Genomic DNA, 27,491 nt, shown 5'->3' on the forward strand with positions numbered 1-27,491 from the left:
AATGGAGACATTTTAATATAATTTTGAATTATGTCACTGTGACCTAATTTCATGACAAAATGCCTTTAATAACCTTGCCATAATCTAATGGATAGACAAAGAATGCCACAAGTTCAATAAATAGGTATAAGAAAAATACTGTGACTGTTAACAAGCATAAATCTATAGAATATTGATCCCACAAACAAAATCCATTAAGCTTGAACCAAGATAAGTCTAACTGGTATGCTGATACAGTTGAACTTTGGTATCTCAATTACAGATATCTTGAATACCAATATATATGTCAAAGTGATTTGGAAGTCCCAACTACCTAATCTTTAAGTATTTTACCATGGATATCTCTAATACTCGGATATCTTGGAAGTTTTTTCTCGGCCAGGAGTTCGAGATAACAAGGTTTGACTGTACATTCTTAGGGTAATATCAAAGCACATGTAGACACCCTACAAAAAGGGCAACATGAAACTATGATCTTTAAAGAATTTAGTTCGAATTCTTAAATCTGTTAATAAAACAAGAATATCAGTTTGTACATTCTGTGTTTTTTCTTTCTTTTTATTCATTATCTTTTTAACAATTTACTGTAAAAACAAAGTCAACCAAATAAAATGGTTCAATTTTCATGTAAAACAACTGATTTTTAAAACCTGGTCTATTGTATTTGTGTTTCAGTTTTATATCATAAACATGTACTGCAGTTTTTTTGTCAAATGAATGTTGCATATTAAAATAAGTTCAACTTTTAAATACTACCAGCTTTAACAGATATACATGTACATTTTTTACAATTTTTTTCTCATCATAACACAATCAAATGGTATTTATGGTGAAAATCTCTTGGACTAAAATTCAATACGCATATTTTTGACTCATTGAAAAAAAAAAAATACTTCTCTTCATACAATATTCTTAACATGTATTTTCAATCTAAACAATAAAACATGTCATATTCATATGTAAGGAATTTATTGTGGAAGTATGCATACTCCTATATAAGTTTCCTTCTAAAAACAAATTATCGCACAAAATTTAGGATGAATGGGTGTGAAGCATTTATAGTTTTATAACAAAATTTAATGAATGCAATTCAAAAGAAAGAAATATCACACCAATTCAAAAGAAAGAAATATCAAACTGTATCTGTCTGCAAAATACAATATTGTATAAGATAGGGATGTAAAACAAAATTTTTTGATACATTTCAGTTTTTAACCCTTGGAAGAAATATTTATTGGACATCCTTCTTTTTCAAGAAATATAACAGGACTGTAATGTGTAATCTTCTTTTCTAGTTTTTACTTCAAATATTTAAAATAATAACAGTCAAGAGTGATCATGAGTCCAAATTTATACATATATAGGCTTTCATAAAGTTAATTACTGCTACAACATTAATAATTCAGTACAAAAAAAATGTGGAGCTGATATTATCATCAAACAAAGTTCAATAAATTAAAACACAAATCTTGCTGTTACTGGAAATCTAAAACAATGTCTTCACCACAAATAAATCTCTTAAGACTCTTTTGTTTCATTGTTGGGAACAAATGTTGATAAATGAAGTAAAATAATTTGGATGAAAAAGTGGCTCATACTGTTCACAAAAATCCCAAGTATTTTTACACACGTGTGCTCTGATCAAGTATTTCAATTCTTAATGACCAATTATGTCAATTAGCTAAAAGATTAACCAACCATTCCTTCACAACTACAGTGACAGACGAGCAAGAAAATTCAATTTATTTCATTTCCCTGTACCATAAAATTGTAAACCATGTAATATAATGAAAAGTAAGAGACATTGTTTTCTTATTTCATTGCACAAACGAACTGATTATACATGTAATGGTAAATTTTTGCTACCAATGGATAAATTACTTGTGTTGAGTTCTGATTTGATTTTGATGACATGGGTCATACTTGGGGAAGGGGGGGGGGGTGTCTTATGCCATAAATACAACAAATATAATGAAAAACAATATAAGAACAGCAAATATCTTGATCATTAGCCACCGATTTGATGTCACTGACTGAAAGTACTTTAGAATTTCACTGTGAGCTGCTTCCACATTCATAACTGCATCATCTGTATTGGCATCAATTCTGAAGAGAAAAGTGTGACACAACATGCATGTAAGTAAAGAATTGATTTATAAAAATACATTTACTTGTATTTCTTATACAAAATGTACAATTACTATAAGAACAGATTTATGGGAGGAGAGGTAAAATTATACTCCATCATGCATCCATAGAACTTCAAGAACTTTTTAAAATAAAATTAAGATATTAAATCTGAAATAAATCATTCTATATAATTCTAAATAACATTACACTTTTCTAAATTAGCATGGAACAGAAAGTTCTTTTTTTCCCTCAAAAATCAATGTTAAGAATCTTTAATTGAGTTGTGCTAAAAAAAAAAAATTTATATGTGTTAACCACAAGTACTCTGAGCACATTTAGCTAAGTTCTACTGACCTGTGCACCATTTCTTCCTGTTCTTTGACCATATGTGCTAGTTGTGTGAATATTCCACCTAACTCCACAATTGTACTTTCTATATTCTTCATGGTGTCTGCTCTCTCCTGGATATAATCATCCTAGTAAACAAGAAAACAATAAAGCTGTTTTTCAGATTGAAAGAGAAAGCACTCTATAATCCAATATATGTCAAAAAAAATTTGATCCTCAGTGAAGTTCTTAAAATCATGGTAAATTTATCACTTTAATGAAGCGCTGAATTTTGTTTCCAATACAATGACCCAATGACCACGGTATATCAAACTTTTCATTCATATACACAGTTCGTTGCATTTTACTCCCACCCCCAACCCAACCGAATGCTTCATAGTCTTTTTTTTTTTTTTTTAAATTTATTTCACCTACCTGTTGGTCTATCAGCTGCATCTGCTGCTGAAATCTACTTTTATCCATACCGTCCATGTTAAGGACAACATCACCCCCTCCTGTGGCACCCTGGGAATTCATTTCATCTTGAAACAATACTGAACCTGTGGGAAAAAACCATATGATTTAGATATAATTTCTATAATCAAAAGTAAATCTGATGAAAAATTCAATAATTTACATCTAAAATCCACATAAAAGTATCTAGCTGAGTTCTGTTTTGAGGTGAGCTGATATACAACTTACTTAAAAAATCAAATTTCATTAGTCAAACAGACAAATACAAATCTTTTGCTCAATACTATCCTGATAATCATGATACATGTATATTGAACCCAATATTTATGATGACATGTCTTGCTAAACAATTTAAGTTCTATAACAAGAGGAGGCTTCACTTCCAGGTTTAGTTAACTTTGTCAGACATCCAGGAGTTACTTCCCTTGATAATATTGCTGCAAATTAAGCCACTTTATGCACAAACCATGTGGGTATTAAGTATCCAAGGCCCTCAAGTAGAAATACTTTGCAATATTTTCCTGTATTCTCATGTTTTGATAGAAATTCTTCTATCTGATACGAATCATGGAAATTGACGTAACTTTCAAAAATTGAAAACTCTTGAATAAATTTATTTCTCTTAAGAACTCACTGTGATTGCTGTATGTTGTGTTGGACATGGCTGGGGACTCTGAGAACTGATCTCGCCTGGTCTTCTGGTGCCTTAAATTCTGAGAAATAACGAATCATTTTCTTAAAAATATAATCATTTGCTGGCTTAAGTACATAAAATTCAATGAAATATTTCAAGAAATATTTATTATCCACTATAAGAACTGTGCTACAAATTCAATAATTCATGTACATGCAACACAGTTAATACTGTTTATTGTTAATAAGTCATGACATTGGGGAATAAAAAAACCTTATAGAGAAAATAAATTTCTTCAGTATACATACCTCTGTTCTGACTTCTAGGACTTCCTTGAAATCATTTGACATGGTGGCAAGTTTTGACTATTAAAAGAAGACATTGTCAAATTAATTTTGTGTAATGTTTTTTTAAAAAATGCAGACATAATTAATTCGTGAATTAATTCCTGATCACTGGTTTTCATAAACTTGTGCATATCTGATACATGTATAAATACAACAGTGTTTATCTTGTCTGCACCAATCAGACTGTGATCCTAAATTGTGCTAAACTTTAATTGTACTACACACCCAATAATTGTAAGGAAGTGAAAGGAGAGTGACATAACTAACAGTACACATCTTTGGTACAAGGACACACAGACTCTACTAACCTGTAAGGACACAACCACAGAGTTGGAGTGACTCTGTACGTGCCTGGCATTAGGGTGTGATTTGGCCACCTGTTGAAGCTGTGCTATCTGTTTGTTCAGACTCTGTATGTCCTGATTAATAATGTAGGTCAGCTCCTGGATCTCTACTGGCTTGTCATCAAAGAGAGACTTCTTTTTAGCCACTTTAAAATTGAATAAGTCATAAAATTGAATAAGTCATTGTTATATGTATTGACAAAACACTTTAATGAAGAAAATTCGAAAAACTGACTTTAATATGCAGGGCTAGAAATAATTATTTTTGATTACTGGTCACTCGGGCCATTGCCTTAAATTTTTACTGGTCAGCTTAGTACTTTCATTGTTCCACGGGGCCAGTAGATTTTAAAAAGACTGGCCCAAAACCTAAATATCATAGTAATATTTTTTTTTTATTGTGATTCTTAGATGTACAACTTAACAAAACAAGAAACATCAGAAGTTGGGACACACAACCCTGTCAAGTTAACTAGCCCGACTGTGAATGAATTTTATTATGCATGAAAAAATGCTGACCCAAAGGGCACATGCCGTCTGCAATGTGCTAGCCCAGATTGAAAATTCACTGGCCCCAGACCAGCGGGCCATCAATTATTTCAAGCCCTGATATGGTACTTACACATGGTGAGTTTTTCAAGTTTTGCAAATGTGTTTGCTAAGTCACGGCCAATTTTTCTGAAAAGACAAAAAACAAAGGCTGAATGAAATATACATTATATATTTGAATTATGAAGCAGGGTATCAAAAATCCTTGTCTGATCAAAGTAATCTGTTTATTTGGATAGATAGAATAAATTCTCTTAAATGCACCAAATATTTAAGCAATGCATATTAGTTTTACTTTATGGAGATTGATCCGCAATATTTTCATCTTCCCGTGTTTACATGCAATTTTTTGGCAATTTACAGAAATGAAAAAATATTATTATCATTGTCAATAATTTGAAATTACTTTGCAATTTGAGTAAATTCACTCCTTTGTCGTAAAGCTGGGTTTCTTTTGTGAGCCAGTGTTCCATTTCCCTGCAATATATACAATAAATAATTCATGGGAATGTTTTAATTGATACATAATAAGATGCATTCTCTACTCAGAATTCTGTTGACAGAATGTCAGCTGATTTCACAACATTGCCAACAATTTGGAAATAAAACCTGGTGAAAAAAAAGATAAGGATGAACTTCATTTTCTTGAAAACCAATATCTCAAATACCAGGGATATGGTTGAAATGTTGAATGAGAAGAGAATCTTTTGTAACTCATTAAAATATTGATCAATGCAAGTAAAGCATAGTCAGAAATGAACTTTGATGTGACCTTTCAATACTCAACTGCAGTTTAAGAACATTTCTTATACTTGCATATTGTTGATTGCATTTGCAGTGGAAACAATTATTTTCATTGGTTAACATGATGTGATGTCACATGTGTGCGTATTAGAGGAGTGCTTACTCAAGATCACAATACTTTATGTGATCAAGCAGTTCTGGGTAGGAGAGAGCTATATGCAGACTCCGAACAGTACAGCTTGAGGCAACGTATACTCCAAGCTTTATCAAGGATAGAAAAACTAACAAATCCCTGCATAAAAATCTTTACCAATTACAAATGGGATTCTGTGTGTATCCATAAATAATGTAAAATTTGTTTTAAATCTCTGTGACTTTTGCTTAAAATATGTACTTAGTATATATACCATACCTGTCTTGATTGTAATAATTTTGCTGCAGAAAGAAACTCATTGGTTCGATCTCTACAAGACATTTCTGTGTCTATTGGAATCTCTGAGACAATTGTCTGACTTGTTTGTGTGGATATTCTGCTTTGTTTAGAATCAGATCCAGAATTGGTATGGCGTCGTCTCGCTATCATTGATCTTGTTCTAAGATGTCATCTGAAATAAACGGGTATGATTTTAAAATGCTATTGGAAAAATTCCACTCTTAATACAAGCCTAAACACACCATTTACAAAACTGGCTGATATTGATATCTCTCAGAAGAAATAAAGTTTTGATATTGTTGGGATTAATATGTCAATTCAGATTATGAATCATATATTGTGTGTGAAAAATTGTCAAATATATTTTTTTTCTACGTGAATAAATATTCCATGTCTATATCGTGAATATTTTGAACAAGTGTTCTTTTACCTAGCATTACATTCATTCCAATAATGGAAAATCATACATGTAATGTCAGAGACCTATCTATAGTACATAGGTCCCTGGTAATGTGCAATATGAAAGAAAAGAGAACTGGGCCGGGTGAAATATGGGACTGAATATTGATGAACTGGAGAAGGCATAGAAATATCCATAAATGTCGTTTCGTTTCAACAAGAATGAAACCATTTGAGGGAATTTCAAATGAACAATTTATACCTAAAATAGATGGAACGTTACTTCTTGCTGTTAATATTTTTTAGCTTCATTCTAAACATTTTTAAAATTTTACATGTACAAATCAACCAAAATTCGTTTGTCATTTACCTACCAAAACAAGACCGTCACACCGACTACCAAAAAACACGAACTTTCCACTTAATTTTTTAACTTTTACAGATACTCATGATCATATTTTCTGTTTTGACACAACAGCACAAATCTTCCACGAATCTATTACGTCACATCCGCCCGGCACCGGAAACAGTGCGCGCTGTTATAAAACGAAATCGTACACGAGGAGAATCATTTGGTCGTGAGACCGTGAACAGTGCAGATGCAAAGAGCACGTTATGCTTACTCAACGATTTGCATGATAAATTAAGTAATATATCATAATGCCTCCAACTATTTCAGATTCCAAAACTGTAGGAAACACAGGTCTGTATATTTTAAAATGCAAAAATAATATTTTCCCGTACTTTAGTTGAATGTCTGTTTTGTTTGACAACAAAAAAGTTGTCGCCCTTTTCATCAGACGATAATGTAAAGTTGAGGAGGGGTTGGGGGGAGGGGTGTCTAGCTTTTTTTTATGTAGTTCGATATGTGTACTATACGTGCTCATATTCAAATAACAGTTTTAGAATTGCTAGTAAAAGAGTTTATGTTAAGTAACCATTTATCTTCAAGTGATGGAAAAAATACAGAAGACTCTTCAGGAGCGGATCATGATATTTGATGGTGGAATGGGAACGATGATTCAGATGCATCGCCTGGAGGAGGAAGATTTTAGAGGAGAAGAGTTCAAAGATCATCCTAAAAGTCTAAAGGGGAATAATGATATACTTGTTTTAACTCAGCCAAAAATTATATTGGATATTCATAAGGTTTTTTATTTTTTTTTTCCAAATCATTTTAATAGAATGAATGAAGTAAATTGTGTTAGAGTGCTATAGATAATTGATAAAAAGGAAAACTACAATTGTGCAGCATATCAAACACTATAAGCTTATCTTATCTAGGATCTGCCATGTAGAGAAAAATAAATATTGACTTAGTTCCTGTTCATGCAGAAGTTGTTGGATCATTGTTAATCAGACTTACACTCTCGTTAATTTATTCTTTAAATATCCAGGATTGGTCATGTGTAATCATGGTTGTTCTCCAGATTAAAAAAAAAGAAAGTAATTCTCTAAAAGAAAAGACTTTAACAGCCCTCCCCCCTAATAAAATGATAACCTTTTATATATTACTTTTATTTCTTGTAGGGTTATTTAGAAGCTGGTGCAGATTTTGTGGAAACAAATACATTTAGTGGGACCAGGATTGCACAAGCTGATTATGGAACAGAACACTTGGTATAATTATTATTAAGAAAAAGAAAAGAAAAGGAAAAAAAGTGAGAAATTGAGAAGAACTGTTTTTTACAGCCTTTTTTTTTTTACATTCCAAATGCTGTTATATTTCAGACCTACAGATTAAATTTTGAAGCTGCAAAAATTGCAAAGCAGGCTGCAGAAGAGGTTTCAAATAAAACAGGTCTGGATTCAAACTATAACCCCCCCCCCCCCATCAAAAAACAAAACAAAAACAAACAAAAAACAAGCAAGCAACGAAAGGATCAGATCAGAATTCTATGCTTTTTGAGACCTTGAAGGTGCTTGGACACATATTTGAACTTAATATTTTCTCAAATTTTCTGTATAATATCACGACTTATAAATTGCAATAGCATTTCACACGAAAATATAATTAAAAACCTATTTTATCTGGAAATTATTGGAACTACGAATTCTGGGACGCGTTTGATTAACACATCTTTGCACTTACACAAATTTTAACTTTATCCTTAATATTTAAGATAAGAAGCGATTTTGTTACGTATTAATGAAAAATATTACATATATAATCCAGAAAATTTAGAGTAGAAATGTTAGACAGCAAAACCAAGTCACTAGTATTGTCAGTCCATGCTCTGTGATGGGTACAGAGTTTAACAAATTGAACACACCCGTGAAACGGAAACTGTTTTTGTAAACAGGGCACGAGCTCTGTTATTGTTAATGTTTACGATTCACTGGGTGTGTTCAATTGTTAAACTCTGCACACACCACTGAGCACGGACTTGCAATACTGTGAGTGGGTTTTACTTTCAAACATTTCTACTCAGAATTTTCTGGGTTGTAGTTTTAATATTTTTCATTAATACACAACAAATTTGCCACTTTTCTTAAGTATTCAGAATAAAATTAGAATACATGAAAGTGCAAGGATGTGTCAATCTAACGTGTCCAGAAATTTGAAGTTTTAATAACTTCGAGATGATATAAGATTTTTATTATATTTTAGTATGAAATGCTATAGCAACGTATAAGTCATGAAATTATACAGACAATTTGAGAAAATATTTACTTCAAACCTGTGTCCAAGGACCTTTAACTATAAAAAATTAAAATTTTATTGTTAATTTGTATGTGTGTGCCAACATGATCATTTCAGCAAATCATTTAAAATATTGAAATTTATGTATGTATAGGCATTCCAAAGTATGTAGCTGGTGCAATGGGTCCAACAAACAGAACTCTCTCTATATCTCCCTCTGTAGAGAAGCCAGAGTTTAGAAACATCAGTAAGTGACCATCACTTTGCTCACTATAGATACATTAACTCATTACTACTATAATTTTCTTTATAAGCTTGATTAAAAAATTATCAGTGGTAAATAATTTCACCTCTCTGTCGACTTTCACTTAGTTCAAGTTGTCCAGTCAATGCTAAGAAAAATGAAAAAAAAATTTGTCTTTGTTGTGTGAGACTTTATTCAATTTGTTCCTCGATCTTCAAAATTTTTGCTTTGTCAGCTTTTGATGAACTGGTCGAAGCATATACAGAACAAGCCAAGGGGTTGATAGAGGGAGGGGCAGACGTGCTACTGGTGGAGACAATTTTTGACACTGCGAATTCTAAGGCGGCACTATTTGCAATTGAAGAACTATTTCAGAAAGCAAATTTTGAGTGTCCTGTGTTTGTGTCTGGAACAATTGTAGACAAGAGTGGTAGAACTCTCTCAGGGCAGACCACAGAGGCTTTCATTATTAGTGTGTCACATGCAAATCCAATGTGGTATGTAGATATAGTGCTTTACAAATGAAAGTAACCAGAGGGCTTGTGAGCTTAAGTAATAAGCCACATTAAACGTATAATCTAATTATTTGGAACTATTATATTTTTTGTTAAAAAAATAATTAAGGAAAATCATAATTACATATAAATCTCTATATTTGATAAGTTGAAGTGACAAACATGCTTTCAGCTTGATTGAATAAAGTCTAATTTTATTGTAAGTATTTCTTATGACTTTTTTGTTTTGTTTTCAGTATTGGATTAAATTGTGCATTAGGTGCCAATGAGATGAGACCTTTCATTGAAGCAGTCAGTAAAAATACAACAGCATACACAATATGCTATCCAAATGCAGGTTCGATTTCTCATAATTATTTTTCAGTACCCAATTTTATCCTATATATTTTTCAGGGACATGAAAAAAAAAAAAATAAACAAAATTTTGTTACAATTTACATTTTGTAGGATTACCAAATACATTTGGAGATTATGATGAAACCCCAGAGAGCATGAGTGAACAACTCTCAGTAAGTAAACTGTGTTAATGGATGCAGAATGCATTATGTTTTCTCAGACTCATTGCATGCATTAATAAAATTTTATGAAAAGAAACCAAATTCATACAAATATTTAAACAGTTAAAATTTGGTATCTCCAACATCAATATCCAGAATACCATGGATATATGGAAGTCAGATGAAGCCAAAACCACTTTTAGTTAATGTATTTCAACTTCAATATCTTGAATCCTCAGTATTTCAAAGTTTTTTTCTTGACCCAATCCAATTTGAGATGATGAGGTTTGACTGTAGTTAATATAGATATTGTTTTGTTAGATGAGTCTTGCTATGTTTCTTTCAGAGTTTTGCACAGGCTGGCCTGTTGAACATTGTAGGTGGGTGTTGTGGGACAACACCTGAACACATTAGGTGAGGAAATGTGTATGTTACCTGTTCTTCACTCTTCTCAGATCTGTTGACTGTTTTTTAAATAGTTTGATATTTTCCTTTATGCATTACAAGCAGACATAACTGGAATGGGATTTATATACAGTAATAAAAGACTAAAAGACATATTATTTCTCCTAGTATTTCAACATTTTTAAGTACTCTCTGTTTTGTATACAGTATATATTTCTCATCATCCATTTGTATGTTGTAATTCTTGCCGTTTGATAGATTTTTTTTTCTTACAGAGCAATAGCAGAAGGGGTTTCTCAATTCAAACCAAGAATTCCACCACAGGAGCTTAGGAAAGACTTCATGATGCTCTCAGGTAAAATTGAATTGAATTTTTCAGCCAGCTATTCAATTTTATACAAAAAAAACCCCTTTCATTCAGACTATATGTCAGGACTGTAGCTTTTCTGTAGATTTGTAAAAGTGAATGAGTAGAGAGGTAGGTACATGAAATATTTTGCTTATGAAGGATTTCAGAATGATTTGTACTTGTTCTTTAGGACTTGAGCCTACATATATAGGACCATATACTAACTTTGTGAATATTGGGGAGAGATGCAATGTAGCAGGATCTCGAAAGTTTGCCAGACTAATAAAAAATGGGGAGTATGAGGTGAGAGGAAAAAAATCAAGTGTTCTGATATAGAAATCATGTTATCATTGATGGTTCTTGCATAAAAATTATATATTGAACATGATTGTTTTTGGATTTGCTTTTTATAAATGGAAACACATTTAAATGATACTTAAATCCTCAAGCTTCTTGCATTTTACATCTGTTTCCTAGTGCCTTTTAATTCCATTATTGTAACTTAATTTATTTTTCCACCACTTGTGACAAAGAAGATGATTTAATGTCTTTTAGAAAGGCATATACACATGCATCTACAATACATAGTGGATCTTTAACTATGTATATTTGTATTCTAAAAATAACATAACATGGATTTGTTACTATGATACAGGAAGCCTTAAATATTGCAAAAACTCAGGTAGAAAATGGAGCACAGATCCTGGATATCAACATGGATGAAGGGATGTTGGATGGAGTGGCATGCATGTCCAAATTTACCAATCTCATTGCTTCAGAACCAGAAATCTCAAAGGTCTGCAATCCCTCAAAAGTGTAAAGACCTAAAATTATTTAATGGTCAATATCCTGGTGATCTTTAATATGCAAAAAGGATTTTATTAATCTTCTCCCAGAAGAATTTTTGAGTATTTTGTTGCATAATGTGTGTGTGTTATTTTATAACAGGTGCCCCTCTGTATAGATTCCTCAAACTTTGCTGTGATAGAAGCAGGGCTGAAATGTACTCAGGGAAAATGCATTGTAAACAGTATTAGCTTGAAAGAAGGAGAGGAGGACTTCATGGAAAAGGCTAGGAAGATAAAACTTTATGGTGGTGCTGTTGTGGTAATGGCATTTGATGAGCAAGGACAAGTGAGTATTTATAGATTTAATTTTCAGGAGATAGATACCGTATATATTCGCCTATAAGTCGGTTTTTTTGGGAGTTAAACTTTGGTCCAAAACTCTTTATCCGACTTATAGGCGAGTTATAAAAAGATTGGTATTTTAGTTGGTCAATCCCTCTAATTTAAGCTTTAAAAATACAACCGACTTATAGGCGGACCGGCTTATAGGCGAGTATATACGGTATGCATTATAAATTTTGGTGCAAGAGTTATCTTTCCAGAAAATGGTGTAATTCTCAACAAAGGGATATCCTGTTTTTTTTCTTTCTCTGGAATCATGCAACAAAGATAATTCTAATATATATTAAGAGTAAAATGTTTAATATCAAAGTATAAAATTCTGTTTTTACATGTATGCTTAGAAGTAAGTATCAGGCAGAATATTTTTTCACCCCTCTAGGCAGCAGACAGGAAAAGGAAGTATGAGATATGTGAAAGGTCATACAGAATACTTGTAGACAAAGTGAAGTTCAACCCTAATGACATAATATTTGACCCTAATATCCTCACCATAGCAACAGGAATTGAAGAACACAACACATATGGAGTAGATTTCATCATGGCAACCAAAGATATCAAGGTTGTACTAAAATATGAATGTGACTTAATTTGCTCACATGTATTTGATAATAGCAGCCTATCCCAGTGCTATGCTTGAAATAAATATGGTAAATTTTTCTTTATATTGTTTTTTTATCTTACAGGTGAATAACAAAAATTTTTGACCTTATTGATTTATACTTTAGGAGACTTTACCAAGGGCCAGAGTTAGTGGGGGTGTGTCTAATTTCTCGTTTTCTTTTCGTGGAATGGATGCTGTTAGAGAGGCCATGCATAGTGTTTTCCTGTATCATGCAATCAAGGTATTGGGAATATTCTTAAAAGCTTGTTGTAGTCATAAAGTGTTGGAATTTTAGTGTTAGACTTGATAAAGAATTACACATTGAAAGATTTTGATTAACAATTACTTTAGTGATCTGAAACTTAACATCTCAAAGCCAAGGGAGAATACTCCTAATAAACACAGTTCATTGAAATCTTCATATTTCAATACAGTAAACATACATGAAATTACTTCGAACAAATTTATTCTAGTAGTTGAACATTATGCATCTGTGTCAATTTGGACTATGTGGAAAATTTTTCTTAATGTTCTGACACAGAACTGACACCATTTTCCTCACAGAGTGAATGTCTAACTACCAATAGTAAATTGTGATATTTGTTGAAGCCTCAGTTTTCATTAATTATTTTTTGCCTCCTTATGATACATTTATATACAATGTTTTTAGAATGGAATGGACATGGGCATTGTCAATGCTGGATGTCTGCCAGTTTATGATGATATTGAGCCCAAGCTTTTGGAACTCTGTGAAAATTTGCTGTGGAACAAAGATCCAGATGGGACAGAAAAATTGCTAGCATATGCTCAGGTAAAATTTTGTGATTATACTTGGCTGAAAAGCATGTGTAAAGAGGTAATAAGTACAATGTATAGTAAGATGAAATACATGTAGTCAGCATAATTTCTAAGTTTATAATCATTCTGAAAATTCTGTGCATATATGAATTTTAGTCACTTATTTCCATGGCAAAGTAATCAGAGTTGTCAACTTCAGGTCTTCTTAAAAAATTATTTCAAGAGATTATAGCAAAAATGATGATCTAAATGTATCTGCAGAGTATGGGAAAAGATGCAAAGAAGGCAGCAGTGAGTGACGAATGGAGGAACAAGAATGTGGAAGATAGACTTGAGTTCTCTCTTGTTAAGGTGACAAGACATTGTTTCTGTGTTAGATATCTAGTTCTGTCACTCGTCTTTTAGCCAGAATTAGAAACATTGTTACTTGTGTGAGCACATCTCCATGTCACCTTCAGTAGGTCATTTAAGCCAATTGATGCTTGTGTTCTGAGCTTCAGTTAAGATTATGTTTGAAAGTATATTTGTAGTCATGAATGATTCTTATTGTTGACAGGGAATAGACAAGTATGTCATAGAAGACACAGAAGAAGCCCGTCAGAACCAGGATTTGTACCCCCGACCCCTGAATGTCATCGAGGGACCGCTGATGAAGGGAATGAGTGTGGTGGGGGATCTCTTTGGGGCGGGGAAAATGTTTTTACCTCAGGTGATCAAATCAGCACGTGTCATGAAAAAAGCAGTGGGACATTTGATTCCCTTCATGGAAAAGGAAAAGGAGGAGAGAATGAAAAAGACTGGAGCTGTGGTGAGTTTTCATGCCACAAGAATTTACAGTTAAACCTTGTTATTTTGAACAAAGATATATCAATTACCGTATATATGTTGAATTGAGTTGGAAGTCCCAAACACGTTGCTCATGTATTTTAACCTCAATATCTCCAATCTTAGGTATCTTAAAGTTTTTTTTTCTTTAAACCCATTGAGTTAGAGAAGACAAGGTTTGGCTGTGTATAGATTGTATGTGGCATTATTTTGCTAGGTGTAAGGGAAACTATCCAAACATATGCAGTAGGCCTATCCACTTTGACTTGTATTTATTTTATCATGTATTAGAAATGGCCACTCTCAAACACAATCTTGTTTAATTATTTATCAAACACAATCATGTTTAATTATTATTCATTGACAGTCTCTGATAAAAGACTTTAAGCTTTTCCTATATTCTAAGATATGTTGTTTATCAGCAACTTTGGGAAGTTGACCTTTCCTTAGATTAAAAAAAATGTTTTTTCCCCATGAAGTGTTACAGTAATATACATTCTAGCATTTCATTGTTTTGAATAGGAGAGTGGATATTCTGGAGTTATTGTCTTGGCAACAGTAAAAGGAGATGTCCATGACATTGGCAAGAATATTGTGGGAGTTGTTTTGGCTTGTAACAATTTCAAGTAAGTGTGTCTATTTTGCAGACAAATTGTTCCCTGAACATGATGTAAAATAAAAAAAAGTGTCATTGATGTGCATTAAATATGTGTTGGTATTTTATTTTTGTCATCAAGAGTCATAGATCTTGGAGTAATGACACCATGTGAGAAGATTCTTCAGACAGCCATGGAGGAAAATGCAGGTAAGGCTTATAAAAGGACTGTTATATCAATTATATATATGAATTAGGGATGGCAATTGAATACAGAATTGCTAATCGGTTAACCGCAAGAAGTTCCGACCGATCAGTGCTCAACGGTGATTTGTTTAATATAATTTAAGAATTACAAGACAGTCGGGGTACAACTTAGTGTTTTAAAAAACAGAAATTAACAGTTCATAAATTGACCAATTATACCCCGTGATCTCCATCCGGAGAACCATAATTACCTCCAAATAAGATTAAATAGATATGTGAAAAAAAACCTAAATTATCAACTTTTATGCAGAGGTTTCTTTTTAGGAATGAATTTAAGAAAATTGTGTTCAAATTTACATATATTTTATTTTTTTCTGACTAACCGATTACAGTTTTTCTAACCGATTACCATCGTTCCAACCGAGTAATCGGTTAACCGGTTACAAATTGCCATCCCTAATATGAATATATGATACAGTCATACCTCATCTCAAACTCGAAGGGACCAAGAAAATACTTTGATATAACCAAGGATTCGAGATATCCAGGATAAAATACTTAAGGAATAATCAGTTGGGACTTCAAAATGACTTTGACATACCCATGGTATTCGAGATATCCATGTTCGAGATACCGGAGTTCTTCTGTACATACAAAAACACATGTCTGTATTTATTTGATCTGCCCTGTGTTCTTAAAATAATATTTGCTATGTTATGCCTTATGCAAAAAAAGGTAGGGTGAGTGGGATGGAGGAGATGTTCTTCTAGTACCTTGGAGTATGAAATTTGTTATCTAGTGATGAAGTAAGGGATGATACCAGAACACAAGGTTTAATACTTAGGAAAGGGAAGCCTGATGAGAAAGTACATGTATCATTCCTTACCCAGTCAATTCATTTCCTGGTCATAAATTTTGTTGGAGAAATATTGGAAGTTACACTTAGTAAAAAAGTTGCATATGACTGGTGGATGTGTGTTGACTCTTAACCAAGGTCATTTGGACATGATCTTAAACTAATCACACTTTGAAAAGACTAAGGCTGAATAATCTTCAAAAGCCAAGTGATTCTACTCTGCTCCACTCATTTTTCTGATCTCCTGCACGCCTCACAAATCCTTGGGTTTTTGAGGAGTGGAACAAATCAGATATAGTTTGCTGCAGAGGATGACATGAAGTGGGAATTAGATAGGCAAGCTTGCAATTTGTGTTTTCTGAAACAAAATGTGCTTAAAAATCAATGGAAATACAGTTGAACTTCGGTATCTTGAACACGGATGTCTCAAATACCATGGATATCTTGAAGTGATAGGGAAGTCTTAACCACATATTTCTTTAGTATTTTACCCTAGATATCTCGAACCCTCGGATATCTCGAAGTTTTTTCTTTGTCCCATTGAGTTCAAGATAATGAGGTTTGACTATATGTTTAAAAATGAAAAAATTTAGAAGTTGACAAATTTTGTGACCTTTTTTGTATTTTATCACTTAGAATCAATACTCATTTTGTAACAGGAGTGATAACAGATTTTTGGCTATGAACTATTACATAGTTCTGTGAGACACCCCAAAGTGGGGCCAAAAAGGGGTCTTAGCCTTTCTTGTCCTTGGTGTTCAAGTTTTTACAAGCAAAGCACTTGTGGGTGTGCCCTGTTTGGGGGGAGGGGGATTATGCCAATTAGAACAGTTCAACTTAGAATTGGTTGTTTCTTGTTATGAAAATCATTTTTAAAGTGGTAGTGGGGGTTTATGAGTTGTTACATATCGGCATCTTGACTTGTTTCAGACATCATTGGTTTGTCTGGACTAATCACACCCTCTCTGGATGAAATGATTTACGTTGCCAAGGAAATGGAGAGGATTGGAATGAAGGTCCCCCTTCTGATTGGTGGAGCCACCACCTCAAAGTATGTATTGCCAAATACTCTTAAGAATACTGCATAATACCCGATAAAGAATAACCAATGATAAACAAATCTTACAAAGATTTTCCCAACTAAGAGTAGATCAGAATTGCAGATAAAAACCCACATTCCAACACCCTATCTTTAAAATGTGATGTTGTAGGAAAAAAATTCCTGAAGCTATTGAATTTAAAAAGTCAGTTTTAATACAAACATGCCTGTATGTTCTCTTGATCATTTTGTTAATTTAATAAATATTTACAAGTACACTAAAAATCATTCATTTCTTTACTGTAGGACCCACACAGCAGTTAAAATAGCCCCAAGATACAAGTCACCCACTATTCATGTACTGGATGCCTCCAAAAGTGTGGTGGTGGTGAGTTGAAAGATAGCGCATCATCTCTGTGTTGTTTTATTTCTATATACTGGTATTTGTTTTCGTTAAAATTTTTAGGTTTTTAGTTATGTTGCTTTAGTATAAAAAGAAAAAATGCCAGTCAAATCTTATGTACGGTAGTATATAAAAGTGGACAAAACATGGGAAAGAAATTATGTTTTCTGACAGATTAACTTAAAGATTTTTTGGCTATCTCTCATTTGTAATTACATTTACTCATGAATATAACTAATCGCAGATATACATGCATTTCATGTAAGTTCCCTAGAAATACATGATGTAGGTTTTTTTATGGAAACCTTCTGTTATTAAAGAGTACAGCAGAGAGGAAAATGATTTAACCTTGTAAGTGTTACATGATGTCACTCTTTCTTTAAACAGTGTTCACAACTACTTGATGAAGAAAATAAAGATGACTATGTAGAAGAAGTATCAGAGGATTATGAGGAAATCAGAACAGAACATTACAGCGGCCTTAAAGTAAGATACATGTAAAATCAATTATAGGCTGCCTTACAGAACAAAATATAAAAACTATAATTAATGGAATGACAGTAATGAAAGTAAGAGCATGTTTCAAAGATCATAAATTTTAGTTGGTCCTAACTTTTTGCCTAATCAACTTTTATGGGGAAAAAGTCTTGTCAGAATCTTTAAATTTCAAATCAAAACACCACTGAAATTGATCTTGATTATAGAAAATCTTTAGATAGATTTTGGTATAGTTGTAGATCTTCTGTCAAAGAAAAACTTGATTGTAATTCAAGTATTAGATATATACACATACAAATCCAGTTCCAATTGGTTATCATTGTAGGACTTGTAGCACACATGGCATCAGAAAAAGAGGTTTAGGATACTATTAAAGGAAACTGCATTGACATTTGTATTATTTAGAAATGTAAATGCCTTGTTTCTTGTTTCAGGACAGGAAATATTTGTCAATTGAAAAGGCCAGAGAAAAGAAACTTTCTATAGACTGGACTTTATCTCCACCAGGTATGTTAAGTTTGTTTGTTTTTGCTTTTTGTTTGTTTGTTTGTTTTGGTCCAGAAACTTAATTTTAAAAACATTGGAAACACGAAACCCAATTTTAACAAATAAAAATATTCAAGTGAATGAAAACCTGATCCTCAAAACAGAACCAGGATTTCATACATGTAGTTTACTACATTGTTGTCCTACATAAATATGCCTCACATGTCTACAAAATGTGGTCCAAGAAACTTGTTTATTGCATATATTAATATTCATCTCCCCAGAAAAAGATAGCAATATGTTTAGGTTGTATATAAAACTGGACTTCAATATTCTCCCTATTTAGCACCACAACCGACTGTCATAGGCGTTAAAACCTATGAGAATTATGACCTATCTCGTTTGATTCCATACATCGACTGGAAACCTTTCTTTGATGTATGGCAGCTCAGAGGAAAATACCCCAACAGAGGTTATCCCAAGATATTCAAGGACAAAACAGTGGGTAAGGTCTTTAACATAGGTCTTTTAAAACCATAACCAATGTATTGAATTTATTGATATTTCATTTGATAAGATATTCCTTCTATAGATCAATATTTCATCCTTTCTGAAAATAAATTATTGGCTGCTAGAACATGCATGGTTAGCTCTATCATGTTTGAAATAAGATTTTTGACTTTGAAATGACAGGACCAGAGGCCAAGAGAGTTTACAATGATGCCCAGAACTTGCTCAAAACCATCACCACCACAAATAAGCTGCAGGCACATGGCGTGGTGGCGTTCTACCCTGCCAACAGTGTGGGCGATGACATAGAGGTTTATAATGAGGACGGAGAAGTGATAGAGGTCCTTCATGGACTCAGACAACAGGTATAATTACCAGTACATTTTTTGGGCACTTTTTTCCAAGGAAAGAAGAGTTAATGATTTTTATGTTCATTTGCACATGCATGTAAATATGTTCAGAGGTAACTTTTGGTCAGGGAGTGATTATACAATGTATTTTTTGTTACTGTCATTTCCATGTGGAGTCACATTTTTAAAATGTACATTTATCTGTTTTTCAATTATTTGTTACTAAGTAAATTTTTCTTATTTTTTAATTTCAATTTCAGGCAGAAAAGGAAGCCATGGACAAATCTCCATATTTATGTTTATCAGACTTCATAGCTCCTAAGAGTTCTGGCAAGAAAGATTACATTGGTTTGTTTGCAGTAACTGCTGGTCATGGTGTGGATAAAATGTGCAAAATGTTAGTACTACAAAATATTTATTGCAAGAGTAGATTAATGAATTTTTGATTTGTTAGAGCACTTATGAGTTGTTATCCTATCTTAGATATGAAGAGAAGTTTGATGACTATGGAATTATCATGGTTAAAGCATTGGCTGACAGACTTGCAGAGGTAATGTGCCATTGAGTTTAGTTTCGTATCATGATGAATGCATTTTAAAAAGAAAAAATTGTGGCACATGAAGTGTTACATTTTACATACAGTTAAACCACATTATCCAAAACATGAAGGGGTTGATAAAAATTGAGAAATATGAGGATTTAGATAAACAGGTTTAAATACATAAAGAAAATGCGTTTGGGACTTCTAATTCAATTCAACATATCCAAGGTATCCAATGTATTTGAAGTATTGATGTCTGAGATAACAAAGTTCAAATGTATTACATTTTGTTTATATAGGCATTTGCAGAGGAGTTACATGAGAGAGTGCGGAAAGAGATTTGGGGCTATGCTTGTGAAGAGGTTTTAGAAGCCAATGATCTACATAAAATTAAATACCAGGTAAAGTATTGTTTTGTAGACTACATTAGCTGTCTATTTTAGTTTTTTTTATTAATAGTGTCTGGGGTGTTCATCCTTCAGTATGTTTGTAACACTTGGGGGTACCCATCTATTATCCACAAGTACTCCTATACCACTGAGTAAAATTTAATGAAACTTTCACAGTATCTTTATTACTTAGTGCAATTGTGCACCTCCTATTTTTTGTTTTGATTGGACAGATATTTTGGGTTTGCCTTAGCAAAATATAGAGACTACCATTCTTTCTATAACATGGGGGGTACCCATCTCTTATCCGCAACTCAATTCTATGCCACTGAATAGATTTTAATGAAATTTTCAGAATCTTTATAACATAGTGCCATTGTACACCTCTATTTTCATATTCAGATATTTGAGGTTTCCCTTGGGAAAAACTGGACCTTGTCTTTGTACTTATATGGGAGCAGGGGATGTCATTTTGTGAGCTCAGTGCTCACTGTACCTCTAGTTCACATGACTATGATAATGACAATTCTATTCTAGAAACTTACTGGGAATTCAAAACATTGAATATTTCTACAGCATTCGTCCTTTTAAGTAGTTGCCAATATGTTTTTTCATGACTTTATGGGCCTGTACATTTTATTTGAAATTTTAGCATTGAATTAAATGAATACTTAATAACAGGGAATTCGACCAGCACCTGGTTACCCTAGCCAGCCAGATCATACAGAAAAGGAAGTGATGTGGCGCCTCCTTAAGGCTGAGAAAGTGGGAATAACTCTAACAGAATCCTTAGCAATGTTCCCTGCAGCTTCTGTGTCAGGATTATACTTTGCTCACCCAAAGTCAGAGTATTTTGCAACTGGAAAGTTACAGAGGGACCAGGTGAGTTAAGTGGTCTCTTGTTAAATCACACTATTAACCACACTACAAATTGAAAAGGTTGAAATATTGGATGATAGAATTTTTTTGGTTTTCACTATTTTACAACAAAGATCAAATTATATAAAAAGCTATATTAAAGCTGACATGAATTCTTAAAAACGCAACATTTGCATCAATGTACGACTTGTTTCAAACCAACTATTCCGCCATATTTCTTTCAGATACATGTACCTTGTCTTGTTGTAACGATATATACCCCGATGCCCTCGTTACACTTGAGTGAATTTTTGGTTCGGCTATCGACGCGTGCACATCTCCGATAGTAAAGTATTTGGGAACACATGAATTGATAAAAAAAATTTAAAACCAGAACAGATAAAAACAGTCATAACGATAATTAGTCCCCTACCGGTGAAACCGGAGGGGACTATAGGTTTCCTCTGAGTCTGTCCGTCCGTCTGTCTGTCTGTCTGTCCGTCTGTCTGTCTGTCTGTCTGTCTGTCCCTCTGTCTGTCTGTCAGTCTGTCCCACTTGGTTTTCCGCACTTTTTTCCTAAACGCTTGCAGATATTGAGCTGATTTTTGGTATGTGAGTGTATCTTGATGAGTTACAGATCAAGTTTGCATTTCGTTCCGCTTCATTGATTTTTGACGGAATTACGGCCTTTTCAATTTTTTCGGGTTTTCCGCAATTTTCTTCTAAAAGCTTGTAGATATTGAGCTGATTTTTGGTATGTGGCTTTACCTTGATTAGTTACAGATCAAGTTTGCATTTCGTCCCGCTTCATTAATTTTTGACGGAATTATGGCATTTTCAATTCTTAACGGGAACGGAACCAGATTACACTTGCCGGTAGGGGACTAGTATTGCTAATGCAATACTCTCAGAATGCTTGTTATGAATAATTATCGTTTTGAATAACATAAATGCAAGTTTGGAAGAAAAAAACATAGTTGCGCGTGTTTTTTAAAAGCATACCAATATATGCATAATAAACTTGAAATAAAACACAGTAAAACTCGTACAAACAATTTGCAATAATCTATCGTAAGAATGGAACAAACCACCACTCCACCAGCGTATTTCCTATGCATGTCCATATGCATTCAAATACAATTGATGCATATCGAGAGAACACGTCGAACACCGTAAACTTATTCATACCTGAAAATAGACCACTGTGCCCGTTCGAAGATGTGCACATGCCGAATAATTTACACCTTGTATTCCATTTATTGAAATATGCATCAAAAAGTAATAAACTCCATAAATACTCAACAGTAAACACGTTGTCACTTCATCGTACAGCCTTGCACTCGAATACGCTTAGTCCGTGCTGGTCAGATTTTGGTCAGGGAAAATATCAAAAGTAAAAAAGGGAATTAGTATTTGCCCAACTGGTTAAAAAATAAGACATCACTAAAAAAAAGTCTGATTGCTGATTATAAAAAACTAAACTGAGTAATTTGGTGTAAAAAAAAATGATTTAGAACACGACATGAGAGCATTTAACCAGAACACAATTAACAAATATACACATATGTGGGGGGGGGGGGGGGATACTCCCTTTTCTCAGAGTGTCTTTCAGGCACATAGCATCTAAGAAATAATTGACATTTTACCTGAAAAATCTTTGACAAGCAAAAAAAAAAAAAAAAAAAAAAAAATTAATAATAAAAATTATAATAATAAGAAATAAATTTAAAAAAAATAAAATATAAAAAAATCTCCAAAATCCCATTTAATGGGGGGGGGGGGGGGGGGGGCAGTTGGGGGGAGGCAACTTTTTTGAGGATTTGATTATAGTGCAACAAAAAGTGGAGGAGATCAGCATTTGAGTGTGTATTTCATACTGAACAGTAAAACATTATGCTCGGAAAAAGGGGGCATCCCCCACCCACGCGTTCGACATGGATTTTTTATTTTAAGACTGGCTGCCGCCCCCCCCCCCCCAACTCTTATCCAACATTATTGTACATCGTACTCAAATATTTTTCTGCCAAAAATGATAGTATGAATGGAATCTGTCCCTCCCTTGACTACGGATTTTTTAAATGCCTGTTTTCCTTCGTCACTTCCCCCAATTTTTAAGTGCATAAAGTTTTTCTTTTGCTTGTCAATCATTTTACTGCCCCCGCTCCCCCTCGCATACACACACTTTGAGAAACGGTGCTACGTGCCTGTTTTATATGCATGTATAGAAAGTCTTTCCAGATTGGAGTTTCCGCAGGTAGTCTAAAATTTGGTACCTATTCAATTTCTTGTATTTTGAGAAAATCTTAAAAAATAGTTTAAGGATTACTGAAAACCTAAACCGCAAGATTAGAAATATTTTTTGCATTTTCAATACAAGTACACACACTCTCTCTCTCTCATGTGTAAGTATCCGTACATGTAAGAGCAATAATGCATATACAATCCGATGTAGTAAAAATCATGGGAAATGATATAGTCATTATAAGGGCAGATCGAGGAATTTTTCTGGGGCAGGGTGGATCAAACCTGCTGAAAAAATTGTCTCCTTTTTTTGACAAGCCAAAAAGAAAAGGAAAAGAAAAGAAAAAAAACTACACACCCAAACGAAAAGGGAACAAAACAATTGTGAAAACTATATATCACGGGAATGGAAACATGTGGACTCTTCTCATGTACTTTCCAGAAGAAACAAATTCAGTTTTTTTGTTTCCTAAATTTACACCTTCGAAGAGCACAGAAGGTTCCTACCAGAAATTTTTTAAACAAGAAAAAAAATAACCAATATCAAAATGTTTTGTGGGGGGTGGATACTGTCAGGGGCACATTGTTTTCCTTTCCTATAAACTTTGACTATTAGTATATAATATTTGTAGAAATAATACACATGCACGCAACCATATTTTAATCATTCAGTCACATCACAAAATTTCTTTAAATATCTAAAACGTGTAAATATGTGTAGTTGTTAAAAAAAACTTATGTAATGTAATAATTAATACTTTTGCATCGCCTCGTGATATCTTTGGCAATGCGCGCGAAGATTGTTGAATCACACCACTTCACATTTGGGTACACGGTAGAACTATTTCAATTATCAATATTACTTTCACATATACTAATAGTGTAATACTTACTCAACTTCAATATATACAAAAAAATGTACTGTAGATTATTTATATACACATAATTATGTTTGTGCTTGTTGGTAACTGTACAATATTTACACATTACTATTTTTTTTACCACTTTACATCGAAAATATTTCTTTTTTAACTGTGTAATTAACTTATCGGTAAAACAAACATCTAATTAATTTACAGTTATTGTTATTACAGAGAAATAATCAAATTCCCACTTCGCCTTAGAACTTTTTCACATTTTTGTATCAATCGTGCTTGTAATTTGTGACGCCTAAAATTGTCCTGATTTGAAAATATCTACAGAAACAAATTGTCGAGTATGTGTAAATTTAAGATATATCAGTTTTATATCTAAAATAGTTGAGGCCAGTTAATTGCAAGTATTTAAATATATTTGATCAAGGAAAATCCGACCTTTTCCCGACGTTTGTTTAAAATATATTGAAAAATGTATTCTACATATCCCCCCCCCTTTTCATTTTCTTTATAAGATGTAAGATCTGTAACAAGAATGTATGTTTATGTAATAAATTTGTTGTAATGAAGCCACATTCATGAACATATTTACTACATGTACCGACAACAGTTAGTTCGATTTCTGAAACGTTTTTTTTGCGTGACTATATTGTCTAATCAGGAAAATACCAGTGTCTTTTCCACCTTCGATATTTTCCCTGACCAAAAATGCTGATCGGCAGGGACCACGTGTGTTCAAGTGCTAGTGACAATTTGTTTACCGTTGAGTTACAAATGGAGTTATTACTTCTGTGATGTATATTTCAATAAAAGGAAAATAGGAAGTAATTCTTTCGACATGTGCACATCCCTGTAGCGATAGCTGTATTTCAGGCAGATGAGTATAAAGCGTTCGACGCGTTTTCTCGGCATGCATGCATGCATGTATTACTTCAATGCATAAGTTGCATAGTATGTGCTTATACCGTGTAGCATGCATAAAGTTCAACAGTACAGTGGGGGTTTTTTTTGTGGAAAAAAAATGCATGTGGTAGCTTCTTTATTGTTCAAATATATATGTTATGTATATCAAACATGCATTTGCCGTTTTGATTTTTATGCATTGCATCAAAATTATTCAAAATTTATATACTCATTTCCAGTTTTCAGTAAAATTCCTAGTTATTGGTAGGATTGTTAGATTTATTGCATGTTCCAAAACTGCTTTATCGGAGATGTGTACAGGCCTACATGTTTTCGGTCAGTTCATGACGTGTTCCAAAACTTTGCTATCGGAGATGTGTACATGCCGACAGCCAGGCTAGAAAATCACTCAAGTGTAAAAAAAGCATCAGGGTTTATATAGCCGGTAAAATAAGTGAGCGAATCTGGAAGAAATATGGCGGAAAAAGGAGTACGGGAATGAAATAAGTCGTACAAGGATGAAAATATCACATTTTTAAGAGTTCATGTCAGCTTTAAGGTTAACCATCCCTCTGATCACTTATTTAAAATTTTACTGCAACTCTCTTTTTTTTCAAAAGATTAAAATACATACAATTTCAGCATACCCTGCAGAACCAAATTTGACAGAAATTGCCTTTTGATTTGACAATTTTGTAAAGGAATGAAGGTCATTTTTCCTGATGAGCATTATCTCTCTTATGGGAGGGTCAGTGAACCTTAAAAAGAACCTCAAATGTGTGTTGTTACAAATTTAAAGGACAATTCTAAATTTAGATAATTTTATTTTTCAGATTGTTGATTATTCATCTAGAAAGTCAGTGGATGTGTCTGTGACTGAAAAGTGGCTAAGCTCAGTGTTGGCTTATGATCCAGAATAAGAAGGGTGTCAAAGTGTGTGATGCATCTGATATAGCCCTGTGCTGTAATTACCGGTACTCTATGTGTACATATTTTTTGCATATCGAAAATGGAGTGCAAATGTTGGATCATAAACTTTGGTGATATTAGCGGTACATTCGGTACTTAACTCATGTTTAATGATATTTAAGTTGTTATCACTAATTAGCATGTAAGTAATGACACTAAAGACACCAAAAATATGTAACATATTAAAATAAATATGCATACAGCATGATGTAGAAGGAAGATACAGTTGAACTTCGGTATCTCAAACACGGATATCTCGAATACCATGGATATGTCAAAGTGTTGGGAATTCCTAATCACATATTTCTTAGGTGTTATGTTACCATGGATATGTCAAAATGTTGGGAATTCCTAACCACATATTTCTTAGGTGTTTAACCCTGGATATCTCGAACCCTCCAATATCTTGAAGTTTTTTCTCGGTCCCATCCAGTTCGGGATAACGAGGTTTGACTGTATATTGATATGAAGCAGATACAAGAGTTTCATGCTACAGAATTTTAAGACTGTCCAGAATCAATGACAGCATCTACATGTATACATAGTGAAATGACTTCATTAATGAGAAATAAAAACTTGTCGCATCCTACTGTGTAGGTATAACATATGAATATTTTTAAGTGCAGAGTATGTGATTAAAAACCAAAATTTTTAGACTCCTTTTTACTTTTATGAAATGTAACACAGTGGTCATACATGTATGTGGTCTGAGACTTGCATGGGGATTCCATATAGGAAACAGAAGAGTTGTACTATGTATAGTTCTGTTAATTGGAGGATGACTATAGAATTGTATCAACTGTAATTTCTTCGAATGCTGGATTCAGAATTTTGATGGCAAAAATAGTCATTCTATACTCTATTTCAAAAAAAGAAGAAAAGATGAACAAAAGAGACAAAACCCATAGAAAAAAGATTATTGGAATGCCTTCCTTCGTAAATACTATCATGATATCAGAAAGTAAGGTGTTAATTTACTAGTATGTAATACCTCCGCAGTCCGTACAAATCTGACAAAAAAAAAATGCTGAAATTAATTTATTTGTTGGCTTTTATTTTGAATAATACTGTATGTAACAAAATGCCTCATTTCTACGTGGTGTTTTCCCCCATTTTGACAGCGAAAAGTATGATGAAATTTCAGTATGTCACAGTGGATTCCATCCCCTGTCCCCCAAAACCCTACCCCAGTATGACACTGTCACCCTTGTTTAATTAACAGATAAACTTATTTTTCACTCTTATACTATATATATTTTCAATGTCCAAAAATTAATTTTCAATGGTGTATAAATTTGGAACATTTCCTCGTTATCTCCTAG

The 27,491-nt window shown here is 33.2% G+C and overlaps 2 protein-coding genes across 3 annotated transcripts; one reads left to right on the forward strand and one right to left on the reverse strand.

Moving 5' to 3' along the window:
* Positions 1-1,336: 1,336 nt before the first annotated feature.
* On the reverse strand, positions 1,337-6,899 carry LOC133171736 (syntaxin-5-like). 2 transcript variants are annotated; one of them, XM_061306533.1, is made up of 10 exons: positions 6,756-6,899; positions 5,962-6,154; positions 5,212-5,282; positions 4,879-4,934; positions 4,221-4,402; positions 3,874-3,930; positions 3,566-3,644; positions 2,893-3,017; positions 2,485-2,606; positions 1,337-2,106 (listed from the first exon to the last, which is right to left on the reverse strand). In XM_061306533.1, exons 2-10 carry the CDS (start codon positions 6,130-6,132, stop codon positions 1,947-1,949), a joined length of 1,023 nt encoding a protein of 340 aa, XP_061162517.1. In that variant the 5' UTR covers positions 6,133-6,154; positions 6,756-6,899; the 3' UTR covers positions 1,337-1,946. The 2 variants fall into 2 exon arrangements, with proteins under 2 accessions (XP_061162517.1, XP_061162523.1); XM_061306539.1 differs by lacking the exon at positions 6,756-6,899 and having other exon boundaries at positions 5,962-6,157.
* Positions 6,900-7,019: 120 nt separating this feature from the next.
* Positions 7,020-26,825, forward strand: LOC133171753 (methionine synthase-like). The gene is made up of 31 exons (XM_061306550.1): positions 7,020-7,084; positions 7,334-7,530; positions 7,912-8,001; positions 8,113-8,182; positions 9,180-9,272; positions 9,505-9,766; positions 10,021-10,121; positions 10,232-10,293; positions 10,628-10,695; positions 10,962-11,041; positions 11,226-11,338; positions 11,691-11,831; positions 11,984-12,169; positions 12,605-12,784; positions 12,951-13,067; positions 13,497-13,637; positions 13,886-13,975; positions 14,181-14,432; positions 14,972-15,075; positions 15,187-15,254; positions 17,038-17,158; positions 17,453-17,534; positions 17,937-18,035; positions 18,482-18,554; positions 18,880-19,038; positions 19,227-19,408; positions 19,654-19,790; positions 19,877-19,943; positions 20,234-20,335; positions 21,005-21,205; positions 26,034-26,825. Exons 1-31 carry the CDS (start codon positions 7,042-7,044, stop codon positions 26,118-26,120), a joined length of 3,768 nt encoding a protein of 1,255 aa, XP_061162534.1. The 5' UTR covers positions 7,020-7,041; the 3' UTR covers positions 26,121-26,825.
* The last annotated feature ends 666 nt before the right edge of the window (positions 26,826-27,491 follow it).

The sequence above is a fragment of the Saccostrea echinata genome, unplaced genomic scaffold (assembly GCF_033153115.1).
Source record: "Saccostrea echinata isolate AGI-Se365-2 ecotype Australia unplaced genomic scaffold, CSIRO_AGI_Sech_v1 ptg000002l, whole genome shotgun sequence".
Lineage (NCBI taxonomy): Eukaryota > Metazoa > Mollusca > Bivalvia > Ostreida > Ostreidae > Saccostrea > Saccostrea echinata.